We start from the raw sequence: 14,147 nt of genomic DNA on the forward strand, positions 1-14,147 counted from the left end.
TGCGAGTCGTGGGGAGAAGGGATGGTGGATGTGAGATGTGAAGAGGGAAAATCAGGGACCAGAATGAAGCTATGCACTAACCCAGCCACTTAAATACCACGAATGTCAATTTAGGAGACAGCTTTGGGTCTTTGGGTGGTGAGTTTGAATTCTGACTGTGAGAGCTTAGAAAAAGCAGATGAACTTTAAGATTCTCGGCTGAAAAATGGCCCTAATAACAGAAAACGGTACGTCATAGAAAAAAGGTGAGGCTTGAAAGATATTTTATATAAATAATCCCTAACGTCTTCAATTATGTATTCTTTTCTGATGACCCCTCCCTCCTTCGCCCCGCCCCGCCCCGCCCCGCCCCGCCCCGCCCCGCCTCCCCTCCGCGCAGGCGCCCTCTGTGGCGCTGAGTCAGGCTGCGGGCGGAATTCGGACCCGCCTGGCGGGGACTGATCTTGCGCTTGCGCAGTGGGCGACGCTGGGGCGGAGCAGGTTTATATTCGCCGAGAATCAGCTGACGCTCTGCATTGCAGACTGCGGAGTCCGGTGGCGCCATGTACTCGTTCTTCGTCCTGGCCAGCCTCCTCGGCGCGGGTAAGCCCTGAGAGCCCCACTCCCCCAGCCTGGGGTAGGGGTTCCCGGCAGAACGCGGCCGGCTCCTCCTGGATCGGGCTGTACCGGGCCTCGCCCCTCCGCGCTCCGTAGGGATTGGCGAGGGGCGCGCACTGCGCAGGCGCGTGCGCAGCGCCTGGTAGCTGCTGGGCGGCGGAGGGGCTGCGGGAGGCCGTTGGAAACCTGGTTGCCAAGGGTCTGGGGTCCGGCGGGTGGGGCAGGGGAAGTAGCGTCTCCCTCAGGGCTTGAGTGGGCGTGGCTGGGACTTACCGGGGCCTTCCCTTAAACTCTCCGTCCTGCTCTTGGGGTAGGCTTGTAGGGTGACCGCTCCAGCAGCTGTGTTCTGCTTCTGCTGGGCGCACGTAATCAAGATGGACTGCAGTCTCTACTTCTGGACAGACTTCGGCCCTTGGCCTCACTTGCCCCAGTTTTTAAAAGTATTGAAGTTGCAGGAAGCACAGAAGTATTATGTATCTTCTGTGTTGATGCTTACCTTTACATACATTGTTTACTCTTCATCCTACACCTCGAAGATGATATGAGGTTTTTGTTGTTTGCTATGGAGCCCTCCTTTCATCTTGCATGGCCACTGGCCGGCTTTGGCAATGGCCTTTATTTTGGTGAAAATGTAGGTACCTGAGAAGTTGGTGCTACTCGGCAGTATTCCTACACCCACTAATTGTCCTGAAGTAGTGTTAATGGATGTTAAAATCTCTACAGGGCGGAACTTGAGAACTAGCTGCACTGCCTTCCTGGAATTAGAAAGGACCCTATGCCCTCCCCACACCCTTTCAGCTTTTGTCTTCAATCTTACTCTCATTTAAATCATCGTGGTAAAGGGCAGGGAGTGAGATAAATAGAGCCAGACTTTAATTTAAATACAGAGAGGTGTTTTCACAAATCTGGGTGTTTTCAGATAATAGCCCTCTGAGGGAAATAAATCAGATCTTTACAGCCATTCTCAGTTTCTGTTTTGGGTGAGCTGTAATTTAAGGGCTCGCTTCCATTTTAACTCATGCAGCAATGCAGATTTTAATTAAACCGTAACAAAATGGATGACAGTTGATGGAAAAATCAAAGAAATAAGTTATTTATAGGTGACATAGATTTAAGGTGTTTTTCCTCATGTTAGCTTTCAGCAACTTCCAGGAGCTGAAACCTTAAACCTTAAACCAAGCTCCTAACCTTATTTTACCTGTGGATTATGAAAGGCAATCAGTTTATAAAGATGTCGGTTTATAATCACTGAAGAAACTTTCTTGCTGGGGTTGGTACTGCTTGTTATTTCATGGTCTGTATGATATACGAATGCTAGTCTGTAAATATACTGATTGAGAACAATTATTTTGTTTTTCAGTATCCAGTTTTTCTTACTGGCAGTGAGTCACTCCTCACGAGACCCTTAGGGGTTCTGAATCACACCGCACAAAGAGGAAATGTAAAGTTCTCCTCTGGTACAATATACACGGGAGTGTGGCTAACCAGACAGTTAACCTAGACACCTTCTTCCCAAAGCACTTGGGCAATAGGAGTGTGTAATAATGTGCTCTAACCTTGCTGCCCAGCCTTCAGGATTACGTCAAGGTCATGCTCTGAACTGGAGAAGGAAATGGCAACCCCCTCCAGTAGTCTTGCCTAGAAAATTCCATGGATGGAGGAACCTGGTAGGCTACAGTCCATGGGGTCGCAAAGAGTCGGACACGACTGAGCAACTTCACTGGTTCACTGGTTCATGCTCTGAACACAATGTGTGAATGCCTGCTTGCTTTGACAGTTCTGGCCTCAGTGTAGGTTTTTGAAAAGATAAAAAGTGTTTAGGATTGATGTTGAGCTTGTTAACAAAGATGCCTGGTGACGGCAGCCATCATCTGCTCCCTGGGAGTGTGTCATCCTGGATCTGCAGAGGCTTTCTGCTTTGTGTTTCAATGATGTCCTGGTGGTAGAGACGTTTGCTTTTGAGTTACTTTTCCAATCATCCTATTGCCTGTCCTTTTTCTCCACCTGGAAAAGAAATGGCAGTGATGGTATACTGAGAGAAATGGAGAATACCTCCTCTGACTTCTCAGGAATGAAGATACTGAGGCCCCCAGAAAAGACTCCCCCAAATTGTAGGCCATTTACTGGGGAAGTCAGAATCAGAACCCAGGACTCAGGACGGTGCTTGCTCTTTGTCCTTCCATCAACATGAACTGCTTAATTCTTTACAAATTTATTGGGCTGTAATTTACACACAGAAAACATGCACATTTTAAGTGTGCAAATTGAGGTATTACTGCACGTGAACAAGCCCACTCCAGAAACACCTGTGCCTCCCCATCTCTCTCTAACTTGTCCCAAAGGAAACCGCTTGGTTAGCTTCTAGCACTGTCGATGTAAAAAACCCAACTGCTGCTTTTGAGCTTTTTATACATGAGATCATATAGTGAGGACATGCTGTTGGGTGGTTCTTCTAGTGGAGAAAGGCAGACCCAGTGTTAATGAGGTGAAAAGTATAAGACCTGTGGCTTGGTGTCTGGGAGGTGGTACATATTCCCTGACGCTTCGTTGCCTGTTACTGTCACTTGTGTAGAGGCTAGCCAGCTGAACAGTTTGCTCAGCACTGAGGCAGGTAGCTCTCTAGGGATGCTAGAATGTATTATGTACAAACTTATATTCATTTGATAGCTGCTCTAAAATTTTTTTTCTTTATTTTTGGCTTTGCTGGGCCATCGTTGATGTACTCACTTTTCTCTAGTTGCAGTGTGGGGGCTTCTCACTGTGGTGGAGCATGGGCTTTAGGTGTGGGAGGGCTCAGTAGCTGTGGCTCTTGGGCTTAGTTTCCCCACCAGGGATCGAACCCATGTCCCCTGCATTGGGAGGTGGATTCTTAAATCACTGGACCACCAGGGAAGTCCCGTGACAGCTTATTTTTATTAAGATGTTGTGTGCGTGCATGCTCAGTCAAATCTGACTCTTTGTGACCCCACATTCTATAGCCCACCAGGCTCCTCTGACCGTGGGATTTTCCCAGCATGGATACTGGAGTGGGTTGCCATTTCCTCCTCCAGGGGATCTTCCCAACCCAGGGATTGAATTTGCATCTCCTGCATTTTAGCAGACAGATTACCACTGAGCCACCTGGGAATCCACTTATTAAGATGCAAGACATGATTATGGCATGCCTGCTGAATATCACCAGTTTCAGTTTTCTTCTTGTCAGAAAGTGAAAGTGTTAGTCGCTCAGTTGTGTCCAACTCTTTGGGACCTCGCTGCCAGTTTCTTCTGCCTATGGGATTCTCCAGGCAAGAATACTGGATTGGGTAGCTATTCTCTTCTCCAGGGGATCTTCCTGGCCCAGGGATTGAACCTGGGTTTCCTGCATTGTAGGCAGATTCTTTACCGTCTGAGCCACCAGGGAAGCCAATTCCAGTTCTCACTTGTCAGGAATTTGGACAGTTTCCTTGCTTATGAATTTTTAGTCAAAATCAACATTCATAGTAATATGAATATAATTTGTGAAGGGCTTATTTGTATTAGCCAACCAAGGATTTGGTAAGTGCTTTTTTTAATTGCCTTTGACAAGGTGTATCCAGTACCACCTATAATAGCTAAAGTGTATTGGATCAGGTGGTCTTGAGTTTTTCTAAATGAGGAAGGGAAACTTGCTCCTGCATTTTCTTGAGATGTGAAAGCGTGGAATGGCCTGGCTGTGGCTGACTGGATTGGGAAGAGGAAGGGCCAACAGGGAACTGCTGGCTGGGGAAAGCACCTAGTCCGGCAGGGGACGTTCTCCAGCCCAAGACCTTGCCACGTTGGGCTGGTGTGCGCTGCGGCTTCTGGAGGCAGTCTTCCAGCATGGGCATTCTAAACCCAAGCCTTGGTCCTGACCCGTGATTTGGGTCTTCCTCCTGGAAGGAGGGTCTGGATTTTTCTTGCCTTGTTTTTTTAAAATCATTTAAAAACTGATGGTAAATACTGAAGAATTTGACTGTTCGCGATAGCACTCATTCCTTCTGTTTCTTGAAGTTCCAGAAAACAACCCCTGAATTGTGACCTTGGGTAATGGCCTATGCACTGAAGAATAATCTGTCCAAATTTCATGTTTTCTTGTGGAATTTGTAATTCTTTAATATGGGAGTGAGATGATACTGTGGAATTGAAGTTTTAACTAATCACACCGCTGACTCTATGACCCTGGGCAGTTTTCTTAAACTGCTTCCTCATCTGTAAAGTAGGATTGATAGTCATTCCTATCTAACTGGGTTGTAGTGATGCTTTAATAGCTTACTGAATGACAGGGCACAGGCTTGAAGCACTGTGAGGTTTGTTGTTACACCATGTATAGAAGCAGTGCGTGTTTGGTAATGTCCTTGTTCTGCCGGCACAGCGAGCCCTCTCTGCCCTTGTTTTGTGATGTCTCGTGCCTTCTTTCCTTGCAAAAGATGTAAATTTAACAACAAACAAAATTACATTGACTTGTAAATGTGTATGTTGGTCATAATTACTGGGTTAGAAAACAAACCAGGGTAGGTAGTCAGCCATTAGGAGGGAGGTGGGAAAGAGTTTGGCCTGGCAGCCAGACTCAGTTTATGCATCAATCTTTAACAGAGCAGCCCAGCAGATCAGGTTGGCTCCTGGTAACCTGACTGCTCAGATTCTAGGCCCATTGTCACTAACCATGGTCCCTGCAGCCTGTTCCATACCCCCTCTGCGACCTTTCACCCCCAAGTCTGGCTCCCTGTCCATCAGTGGAGGTGAACTAATTAGGTCATAACTGCACATCACAAACAAGTTACATTATTGTAATAGGGCAGAGAGTAAAATAAAAAGTCTGTCTCATCCTACCACCTTCCCCCACCCCCAGCCCCACCCCCACCCTAGGGCCTTTCCCAGAGGCAGTCTGGTACCAGCTTCTTTAGGAACCTCCCTGGTTACCTACAGGTGACTGTGTGTATAATTCCCCTTCTATTTTTCTTTTTAACACAAACACATGTTACACTGACTGTTTGCTCCTTGATCTTTTTTTTTTTTTTTTTCCTTTTTCAATCATGGAGCATCCTAGACATCCAGAAAAGTAGAAGAGTAATTATAATGAAGACCCATGTATATTTGTTGTTGTTGAGCCATTAAGTTGTGTCCGACTGTTTGTGACCTGTGGACTTCTGCACTCCTGTCCTTCACCATCTCCCAGAGTTCACTCAAACTTGTGTCCATTGAGTCAGTGATGCCATCCAACCATCTCATCCTCTGTCATCCCTTTCTCCTCCTGTCTTCAATCTCCCCTGGCATCAGGATCCTTTCCAGTGAGTCAGCTTTTTGCATCAGGTGGCCCAAGTACTGGAGCTTCAACTTCAGCATTAGTCCTTCCAATGAATATTCAGGGTTGGTTTCCTTTAGGATTGACTGGTTTGATCTCCTTGCAGTCCAAGGGACTCTCAAGAGTCTTCTCCAACACCACAGTTCTAATACCCTAGTTAAGATACAGAACAACCCACCTCCTTCCATGGATAACTGCCTTCCTGGGCTTCGTGTTTACCATCCCTCTCCTGGTCTATCTTTATACTTTCATGCATGTAAGTGTGATCTTCAGCAGGTTTGAGTAGTATTGTTCTGGATATTTTAAACATTTTATAAACAATATGTATTCTTGGGTTTTTTTTTTTTTTTTTTGCTGGTGAGGTTCATTTTGAAAATTTAGGTCTGTTTCATTCATTTTCAGTACAGTATTCCATTTATATGATACTTATTCTCCATTCTGTTGCTAGACATTCAGATTATTCCAGTTTTATTTTTCTGCTGTAAATACTGGTGTGCACATGAACAGACACTTCCTTACAGGATATACCTAGGAACAGAATTGCTTAGTTGTAGAGTATATCTGGGCTTCCCTGGTGGCTCAGATGGTAAAGAATCTGCCTGCAATGCAGGCGAACGGGACTCCTGGGATGCCTGGGTCAGTAAGATCCCCTGGAGAAGGGAATGGCAATCCACTCCAGTATTCTTGCCTGGAGAATTTCATGGACAGAGGTGCCTGGCAGGCTAGAGTCCATGGGGTCGTAAAGATTTGGACAGTATCTATTTTCATCTTAATTAGAAATTGCTGAATCACTTTCTAAAATGATTTTAGGAATTTCTGTTCCCACAGAATATGCAGCTTTTAGTTACATTATTAACATTTGATGTCAAACTTGAAATTTTGCCATGATAAGAGTAAAAAAAATGAGGTGGTTTTTCATTTGCATTTCTCTGTTATATCTTTAGAGGTTATTCATGCTAATTACAGATCTATACTACTTACCTTTCTAAAAATTTTTTAAAATTTTGAAATAATCTTAGATTTACAGAAAAGTTGCAAAGCTAATACAGTGAGTTTCTGGATACCCTTCACCCTGTATGCCCTGCTGTTAACATCTTGTGTAAGCACTGTACAGTTGTTAGAAGTAAGAAATTAACCTGTTGACTAGACTGCATGGGCTTCCCAGGTGCCTCAGTGGTAAAGAATCTGCCTGCCAATGCCGGAGACTCGGGTTCAGTCCCTGGGTCAGGAATAGCCCCTGGAGGAGGAAATGGCAGCCCCCTCCAGTATTCTTGTCTGGAAAATCCCATGGACAGAGGAGCCTGGTGGGCTGCGGTCCATGCGGTCGCAAAGAGTCGGAGACAACTGAGCACGCACGCAGACCGCACACTTCATTTGGATTTTACCAATTTTCCCACTAAGCTCGTGTTTTTGTTCCAAGAGTGGATCCAGCGTATCACATTGTGCTTCAGTTGTCCTGTCTTCTTAATCACTTTCTGCTTCCCAGCTGTTTAAAAAAGTGCTGCAGAGTATTTTATTCTATAGATGTTTCGATTTAGTTAAACCTGTTGATAGACATCTGTGTCCCAGAAAAAGTGAGATGGATTCTAATGACACTTCTAAATTTTAAAATTGAATTCTGGTCATATTTGGATAGATATTGCTTTTGAAAGGTAATTCTTTACATGACAGGTGATGTTATAGAAAGTTCTTCTGGCCAGTCTTATTACAGTGAAAAAGGAAAAAAAAAAAGATAAAAGCCAAAACAAAACTCCTTTAACAGCCATGCTGGGATGCTGTCCTACATGTGCAGACACTGACACCAGAGGGCCATGTAGGAGGAAAACCTGAAGCTTAATCTGCATGGTCACGTCTTCTGGTCCTTGGATACTTTGAAGGGTTCTTCTTCCTCTCCTGTCAGGTCAGGGCTGCTGAGTTACTGTTGCCCAGAATTTTGTGTTTGTGTTCTACCAGTCTGGGACATCTTCCTTTTTAGACGATCTTGTGGTTGCTATCTGCTTAGCTGTTGTCCACGGCTCTGTCTGAAATGGCTGTGCCATCCTGCCCTCGGCTTGCTTTTCCTTGGCTTCATTTTTCTTCATAACACCCAGCTCTGCCTGGCATCATGTGATGCGTTTTTGTTTGTTGTCATGGTCACTTACTGGATCTGCAGCATGTAGAACAGTGTTCAGCACCTAATAGGTGCTCAGCACCGCTGGACCGTGGTGTGAGGCGTAGAAGACAGATGTCCGCTCAGTAAGTGCTGGTGGGTCACTGTGCATAAAACCTAAATGCTGGTAGCGCCAAGTCTTTGTCACGATTAAACAAAGCATTTTCTTTTATTAACTGAAACTAATTTTGAGAAATTGTGTTTAGGAGTTGCCACATCAAGAGTGACTCTGGATTCAGGTGAACTGTTGGCTTTTAATAATAGTTTGTGTCCAGCTTAGAAACTGCCTGTCCCTCGTCCCCCAAGCCTGTTGGAGAGGATTTTATGTAGGGAGTAGGGACACAAGAGCCTAACACAACTTAGATACCCCTGGTGGCCCTGATAATTTCTGGAAGTTATTTCCCCTCCTTTTGGTTCCAGAACTTGATTGTTTATAAATGTTTAACGCAGTGCTTCTCCAACTTTTTGGTCTCAGGATCCCTGTATATTCAGGAGACATTGAGAGATCCCCCAAAGAACTGTTCTTAATGTGGATTATATCTGTTGATATTTACCATCTTATAAATTGACAACATTTTAAAAATAATGCTTAAAATAACTCCATTACATGTTAAAATACTGTGATTTTAATGACAAATAGCTTTTTTCCTAAACATAAACATGCTTAGGGAAGGGAACAGCTTCTTACATTTTTGCAATCTTTTTAACATCTGGCTGGATTTTCAGTTGCTTCTGCATTCATTCTTTGCACTGTCACATGTCACATATTTCTGGAAAAATTCCACTGCTCCTTTGTGGGTGAATGAGTGAAAAAGGCAACTAGCATCTTCATATTACTCTTATTACGAGAATTTTGACCTCATGGACCCTCTGAAAGAATCTTTGAGACCCTCAGGGTTCCATCGACCATACTTGGAGTGTGAATCACCGGTGTAGCTGATTTGCAGGAGCTGCAGGTGTGAGAGCAGGTGACCCTTCCCCAGAGTTCACTATGTGCCCAGCTCTCTTCTAGGAGCTTTTTTGCTTCAAATCGATTTTATCCTCACAAGAGCCCTCACAGGTGAGAGCAACCAGATCAGAATGCTGGGGGCATTCTAGTATCCTGCCCTCATCCATGCTGTGGTCTGAATTTTAGATTTCGGCATTTTCAGTGAAGGTGGTATTCTTTTTAAGTGTTACGTAAGTGACACTTGTAGACACACACCTGTCTGAAACTTTTATTTTACATTTAATTTAATTTATTTGGCTGCACCAGGTCTTAGTTGCAGCCCACAGAATCTTTAGTGGAGGCATGTGAACACTCAGTTGCAGCGTGTGGAATCTAGTTCCCCGACCAGGGATCAAGCCCAGGCCCCCTGCATTGGTAGCATGAAGTCTTAGCCACTGGACCACCAGGGAAGTCCCTGAAACTTTTTAGTTAATAAACATTCAATGTGGGATAAGCCCAGAACACTCCTTATTAGTGGAGTTTGCATGAAATCTTTTTTTCTTTTTTTTAAGAATATTTTCTTCTTCAGGGGTGCAGAGACCACCTAGCTGATTAGCAGGGATGGGGGGAGAGCCTGGACTGGCTGCTGGCTGAATTGACTCCTGGGCCGTACGGTGGGCCATGCAGATGTGCATTTTTGACCTTTGCCTATACCCATCCACCTGACTGGGTGTTAGGCAGTCCTGTCTGGCCCTGTGGCATAATCTTACCAAAGGTGATTTAAGTTCATCTCTGATCATTAACCTAATAGGTTGACATGTTGGAAGAGCTTTTGTTAATAGTTTATATTGGACTAGAGTGCTCTTTTTATTTTTTTAATCTTTTTATTGGAGTATAGTTGATTTACAGTGTTGTGTTATGACTGGAATGCTCTTGAATGAAGGAGATAGGAATTTCTCTTCTCAAAATTAATTATGCCAAGTTGAATCATTCTTTTACAGTCTTAAGACGATCACCTTGCCCCTCAGTGTGTGTTACCGCACAAGGCAGTGTCCCTGAGCATTCTGTTGCTTTCTTCATGTGGATTAATTTCTTCCTGGAATGATCTGGCTTATGAGGAAAATTTAGAAACACGGCAGCAGAGGGAGAGGAGAAACAGGGAAGAAAGAACCTTTGTCTTAAGTAACAAATAATAGCTTATCTGGGCCAGAGGTAATGGGATGTCAGCCTAGGGAGCTTGAAAGCTTTATTGCCACAGATTTCATTTGTGATAAGAGGAATATTTGGACCTTACTTCCTCCAGATCAAGGCAGGCTGCCTCTGAGCTAATGCCATTCTGAATGATTAAATGGGCAATGTTTTTATTCAGCTCTTTGGAATGTTGTCCAAAAGCAAGATCCTATAAAGAAGAGACAAATGTGTTTTGCCATCGAAGGTATTTGTGACACCAGCTGTTTCATCGAGTAGTCAGTGTTGACTGCATTGTATTATCTTCTTGCTCTTAGGGAATCTAAGTGCACGAATTCTCCTGAGAAATGTCTGAATGCGGGGGACCTGAGGTAGATGCTGCCCCTCCTGGGGTTCATCTCTCTTGGTTTCCTAGCAACCTGCTTGTTGCCATGGCAGTGCATTACCCAGGCATCAGATCCACTGCCCTGTGGAATGTGTGCTGAGTGTTCTGATTATTGACACAGGGAGGCTGCTTGCATTTTTCTGTAACACCCTCCCCCGCTTTTTTTTTTTAATAATCAGACTCAAACAGTATTTAGCATATGTTACTGGAAATATTTAAAAATAAAAGATTTTACATGGCTAAAATAATAAGACTGTTGTAACCAATAGGGCATAAAATACACATTCTAGGAATAATTATCCCCTTCATTCTGAGGTTGTTTTTGAAAATCTTTGTCAATTATGTTGTGTACATGGATTTTTAAATATCCTTAATGAAGTTAAGCCTAAGTAAAGACCTGTCATTTGGAGACTATTTTGGTGACTGAGGTAGATGATTAAGCTGATACTAAAGTTAGCCATCGGTTGACTGCAGGCAGCAGAGACCTACAATAACGATGGCTTAAATATTATTGAACTGTTCTTATCTATCATAGTAAGTTCAGGAGCCAGGCAGTCTAGGACTGGTATAGTGTTTCTACTTCCAAAAGAATTCAGAGACCCACATTCTTCTAGGTTAATGTTCTTCATCCTTGAAATATAGCCCTTTCTTTGTGGCCCATTCTGGCTGCCAGAGTTCCAGTCATTACATTTGTCTTTAAAAGTTCAGTAACCTCTGCTAACATCCACCCCATCAGCCAGAATGTGGTTTCATGGACAGATCTTGCTAAAAGGGGAACTGGGAAATTTGGCTTTTAATTTTGGCAGCCTTATATGTAGCTAAGAATTTGTAGGTTCTGTTCCTTTGAAATGGGTAGAGAATAGATACAGGGAGCAGCTTGTGGTCTTTGCCACACTGGGCGATAGTTGTTCCCTATTAACAGTTTGTAAGATTTAACAGTTTTTTTCTGGTTTCAAAGGTAACGTGAAAAAAGGTTAATTATGCCAAAACGTAAAAATGAGAATGTGACCACCTCCCTTTGTCATCGTCCCCCCAGGTTCACCATTAACAACGAGCTGGTTTATAATCAGCTGAGCTTCTTAGGTACTAGGCACTGTCAGTGCTTTCTCTGCTTTCTCATCAGTCTTCACGGAATTCCTGAGAAGAGGGCACTCTTATTTTCCATATTTTGCAGGGAATTGTGGCATTAGTGAGTTTTCTAAGGCTTGGCTATCATAGATAGCAGAGCAGGGGTTTCTTCACGTCTGTCCACCCCTGATCACCAGGGCAGTGATCATGGTGCCACATTGCCTCATGCCCTTCCAGAAAAGGAGAGGTTTTGAGAGGGCTTTCTAAAAAGATGGGTTCCAAAAATATTTTGAACAGTGGCAGCTTACTTGGGATTGGAGGGCAATCAGCCTGTAGCTGCAATTGCATGAATTGCCGAAAGCATTTCGCTGGGGCTCTTACTGGTGTCTCGCTGGGCACCTCTTGTTTTTGTTCATGCGGGGCTTCTTGTTTAGTTCCTAGATGGGCAGTGTCGGCTCCTGGGCTCATTAACAGTATAGCCTGTGCTTCACTCTCCTTGTGATTTCTAGGTCTTAATTTAGCAACCAGCGTCTTCTGAGGTTGTTGGGGTACAGCTCTCCGGGTCATTGAGCTTCCATTCAATGACCTGATTAAATGTAGAGAAAGCAGATTGAACAGCCTTGATTCAACTGTTTGTGGAATGCTTGTTCTGGGCAGGGTAGTGGATCTGAGAAAGATCTGGTTACTGCTATGGATAGTGATATTAGTAATGGTGCTCATTGGACTTTCATAGCATGCCAGCACTGCACTAACTGTTTTACAAATAGATTAATTTTTACAAATCCCTTGAAGTAGGTAGGTACTTGTAAAAGGCCTGTTTTGCAGATTGGAAGACTAAAGTTTTGACAGTCATGTGACTGGAAGTAATAGAGCCATGATCTGAACCTTCACTGATTTCAGAGCCAGTCTGGTAGGGGATAATGTAGATAAATTAGGATGCCAGAGAGATGATGGTAAGGAATAATGGTTGAGAGAGTAGTCCGCTGGCAGTTGAAAGTACATAGTTTTGTCATCCTGTTTCTCAAAACAATCCAGTAAAATCCTCACTTTACAGATGAAAAGCAAACTCAGAAGGCTTATGGTTTGCTTGAGGTCATTTGGACAGGTCTTGCAGGCAGATCTTATTTTCTTTTCAGTATACCACGTTTTAACTTAGATGGTGGATAAGTTGCTTTAGAAGCTTCACTCTAAACTCTGGATTTAGTTCCTTCTCACTTAAGAAGTCACCATAAGAGCACCTGAAACACACATGGTTATGGTGAGCTCTCACCCGCTCCTCCCCTCCCAGGCTCGCTGAGGATTTTTGGTCAGAGTCTAGAGCTGCCACAAGCAAAGCGCATGACTGATGGGCTCACGGCAGCTGTTCTCACGACAGTAGAATTCCATTGCGGCCTGTCTTTGATGACTTACATGTGGAGTGGTTTAGAACACATCTGCTTATTTTCTTCTAAGCCTGGGGAGTAAAAAGGGAATAGAGCACCCACCCCTTTCCTAAGGAAATAACAATAGAAGTCTTTAAAAAAAAGCAAAACCAAAACCCTGTTCTAATAAAATGGAACTTGCCTGTGGTGTTCAGGGTCTCTGAAGCCGTTGCTCCTCTGACTTCAGCCCACCAGCACCTGTCACTGAGGTCTCGAATGCCAGGCCCTTGAACTAAGAAGTGTAGTGCTTGCCTCACCCTGAGCAGTGATCCTACTTAATATGACTGACTTAAATCAGAAATCTCCAGGGGGTCAGGCAGACATTCTAAGAACTTTCTTCGAGTTCACCCTGTTGCCTCAGAGAAGGAAGTTGGTATTTGGGGGCAGTGTGGGAAGATCAAAATAGAGATGAAAGCTTTTCTGGGAACATGTTTTGAGAAATAACACCCAAGAAAGTAGTTTAGGGTAATTTCAACATTGGTTATGTGTAAATACTGAATGTCATTTGCCTCGTTACTATGAGAGTGAAGACCTGTAGCCCCTAGAGGCCCTCCCCCACTCAGCACTCAGGATCCCTCTTACACAGAATCCCTCACAGGTTGGGCATTTCCTTTCCTTGGTTGCCCCTGCTCTTGGCAAGCTCATCATGTAATGAGCCAGCCCACTCCCTTTTTATGTCCTGTGGATGTTAATGTTTCTTACCTTCAGCTGCGGTCTGCTTCCCTTCACCTCTCCCCACTGCTCTGAGGTCTGAGGTCTGGGGTCTGGGGTCTGAAACCACTGCCCAGAGCAGGTCTGCCCCCACGTCAGAGGTGGAAGGTGTCCTTGACCTGTGAGGATAACTGTGCATATCCTGGAAGCAGTCTCTTTCCCAGCTGAACACCTCCAGTCTCCGAGGGGCGTCCCCTTCCCGCCTGCCCCCCCAACCCTAGTGCGCCCTTCGCTGTCCCCGGAAGTAGGCGCACACGTGTGTTCTGCCTGCCTGTGTCCCGGGGTCTGACCCTCACCTCCGTCCTCCTGCTGTTGGCTCTTGCTGCCCTCTTCTCTCTTCAGCTGCACAGACTGCAGATTTAAACCCAACCCAGAGGGTTTTATTTGTCCAGCCATCCCCT

General features: G+C 44.6%; 1 protein-coding gene across 3 annotated transcripts in view; it reads left to right on the top strand.

Moving 5' to 3' along the window:
* The first annotated feature begins 424 nt into the window (after positions 1–424).
* Positions 425–14,147, top strand: part of LOC122446436 (prosaposin) — a 33,590-nt gene continuing 19,867 nt past the window's right edge. For all 3 annotated transcript variants that reach the window (XM_043476668.1, XM_043476669.1, XM_043476670.1), the window contains exon 1: positions 425–582. In XM_043476668.1, coding sequence (XP_043332603.1) covers positions 543–582 — 40 coding nt within the window. In that variant the 5' untranslated portion in view covers positions 425–542. The remainder of the gene's footprint in view (positions 583–14,147) is intronic.

The sequence above is a fragment of the Cervus canadensis genome, chromosome 8 (genome assembly GCF_019320065.1).
Source record: "Cervus canadensis isolate Bull #8, Minnesota chromosome 8, ASM1932006v1, whole genome shotgun sequence".
NCBI lineage: Eukaryota > Metazoa > Chordata > Mammalia > Artiodactyla > Cervidae > Cervus > Cervus canadensis.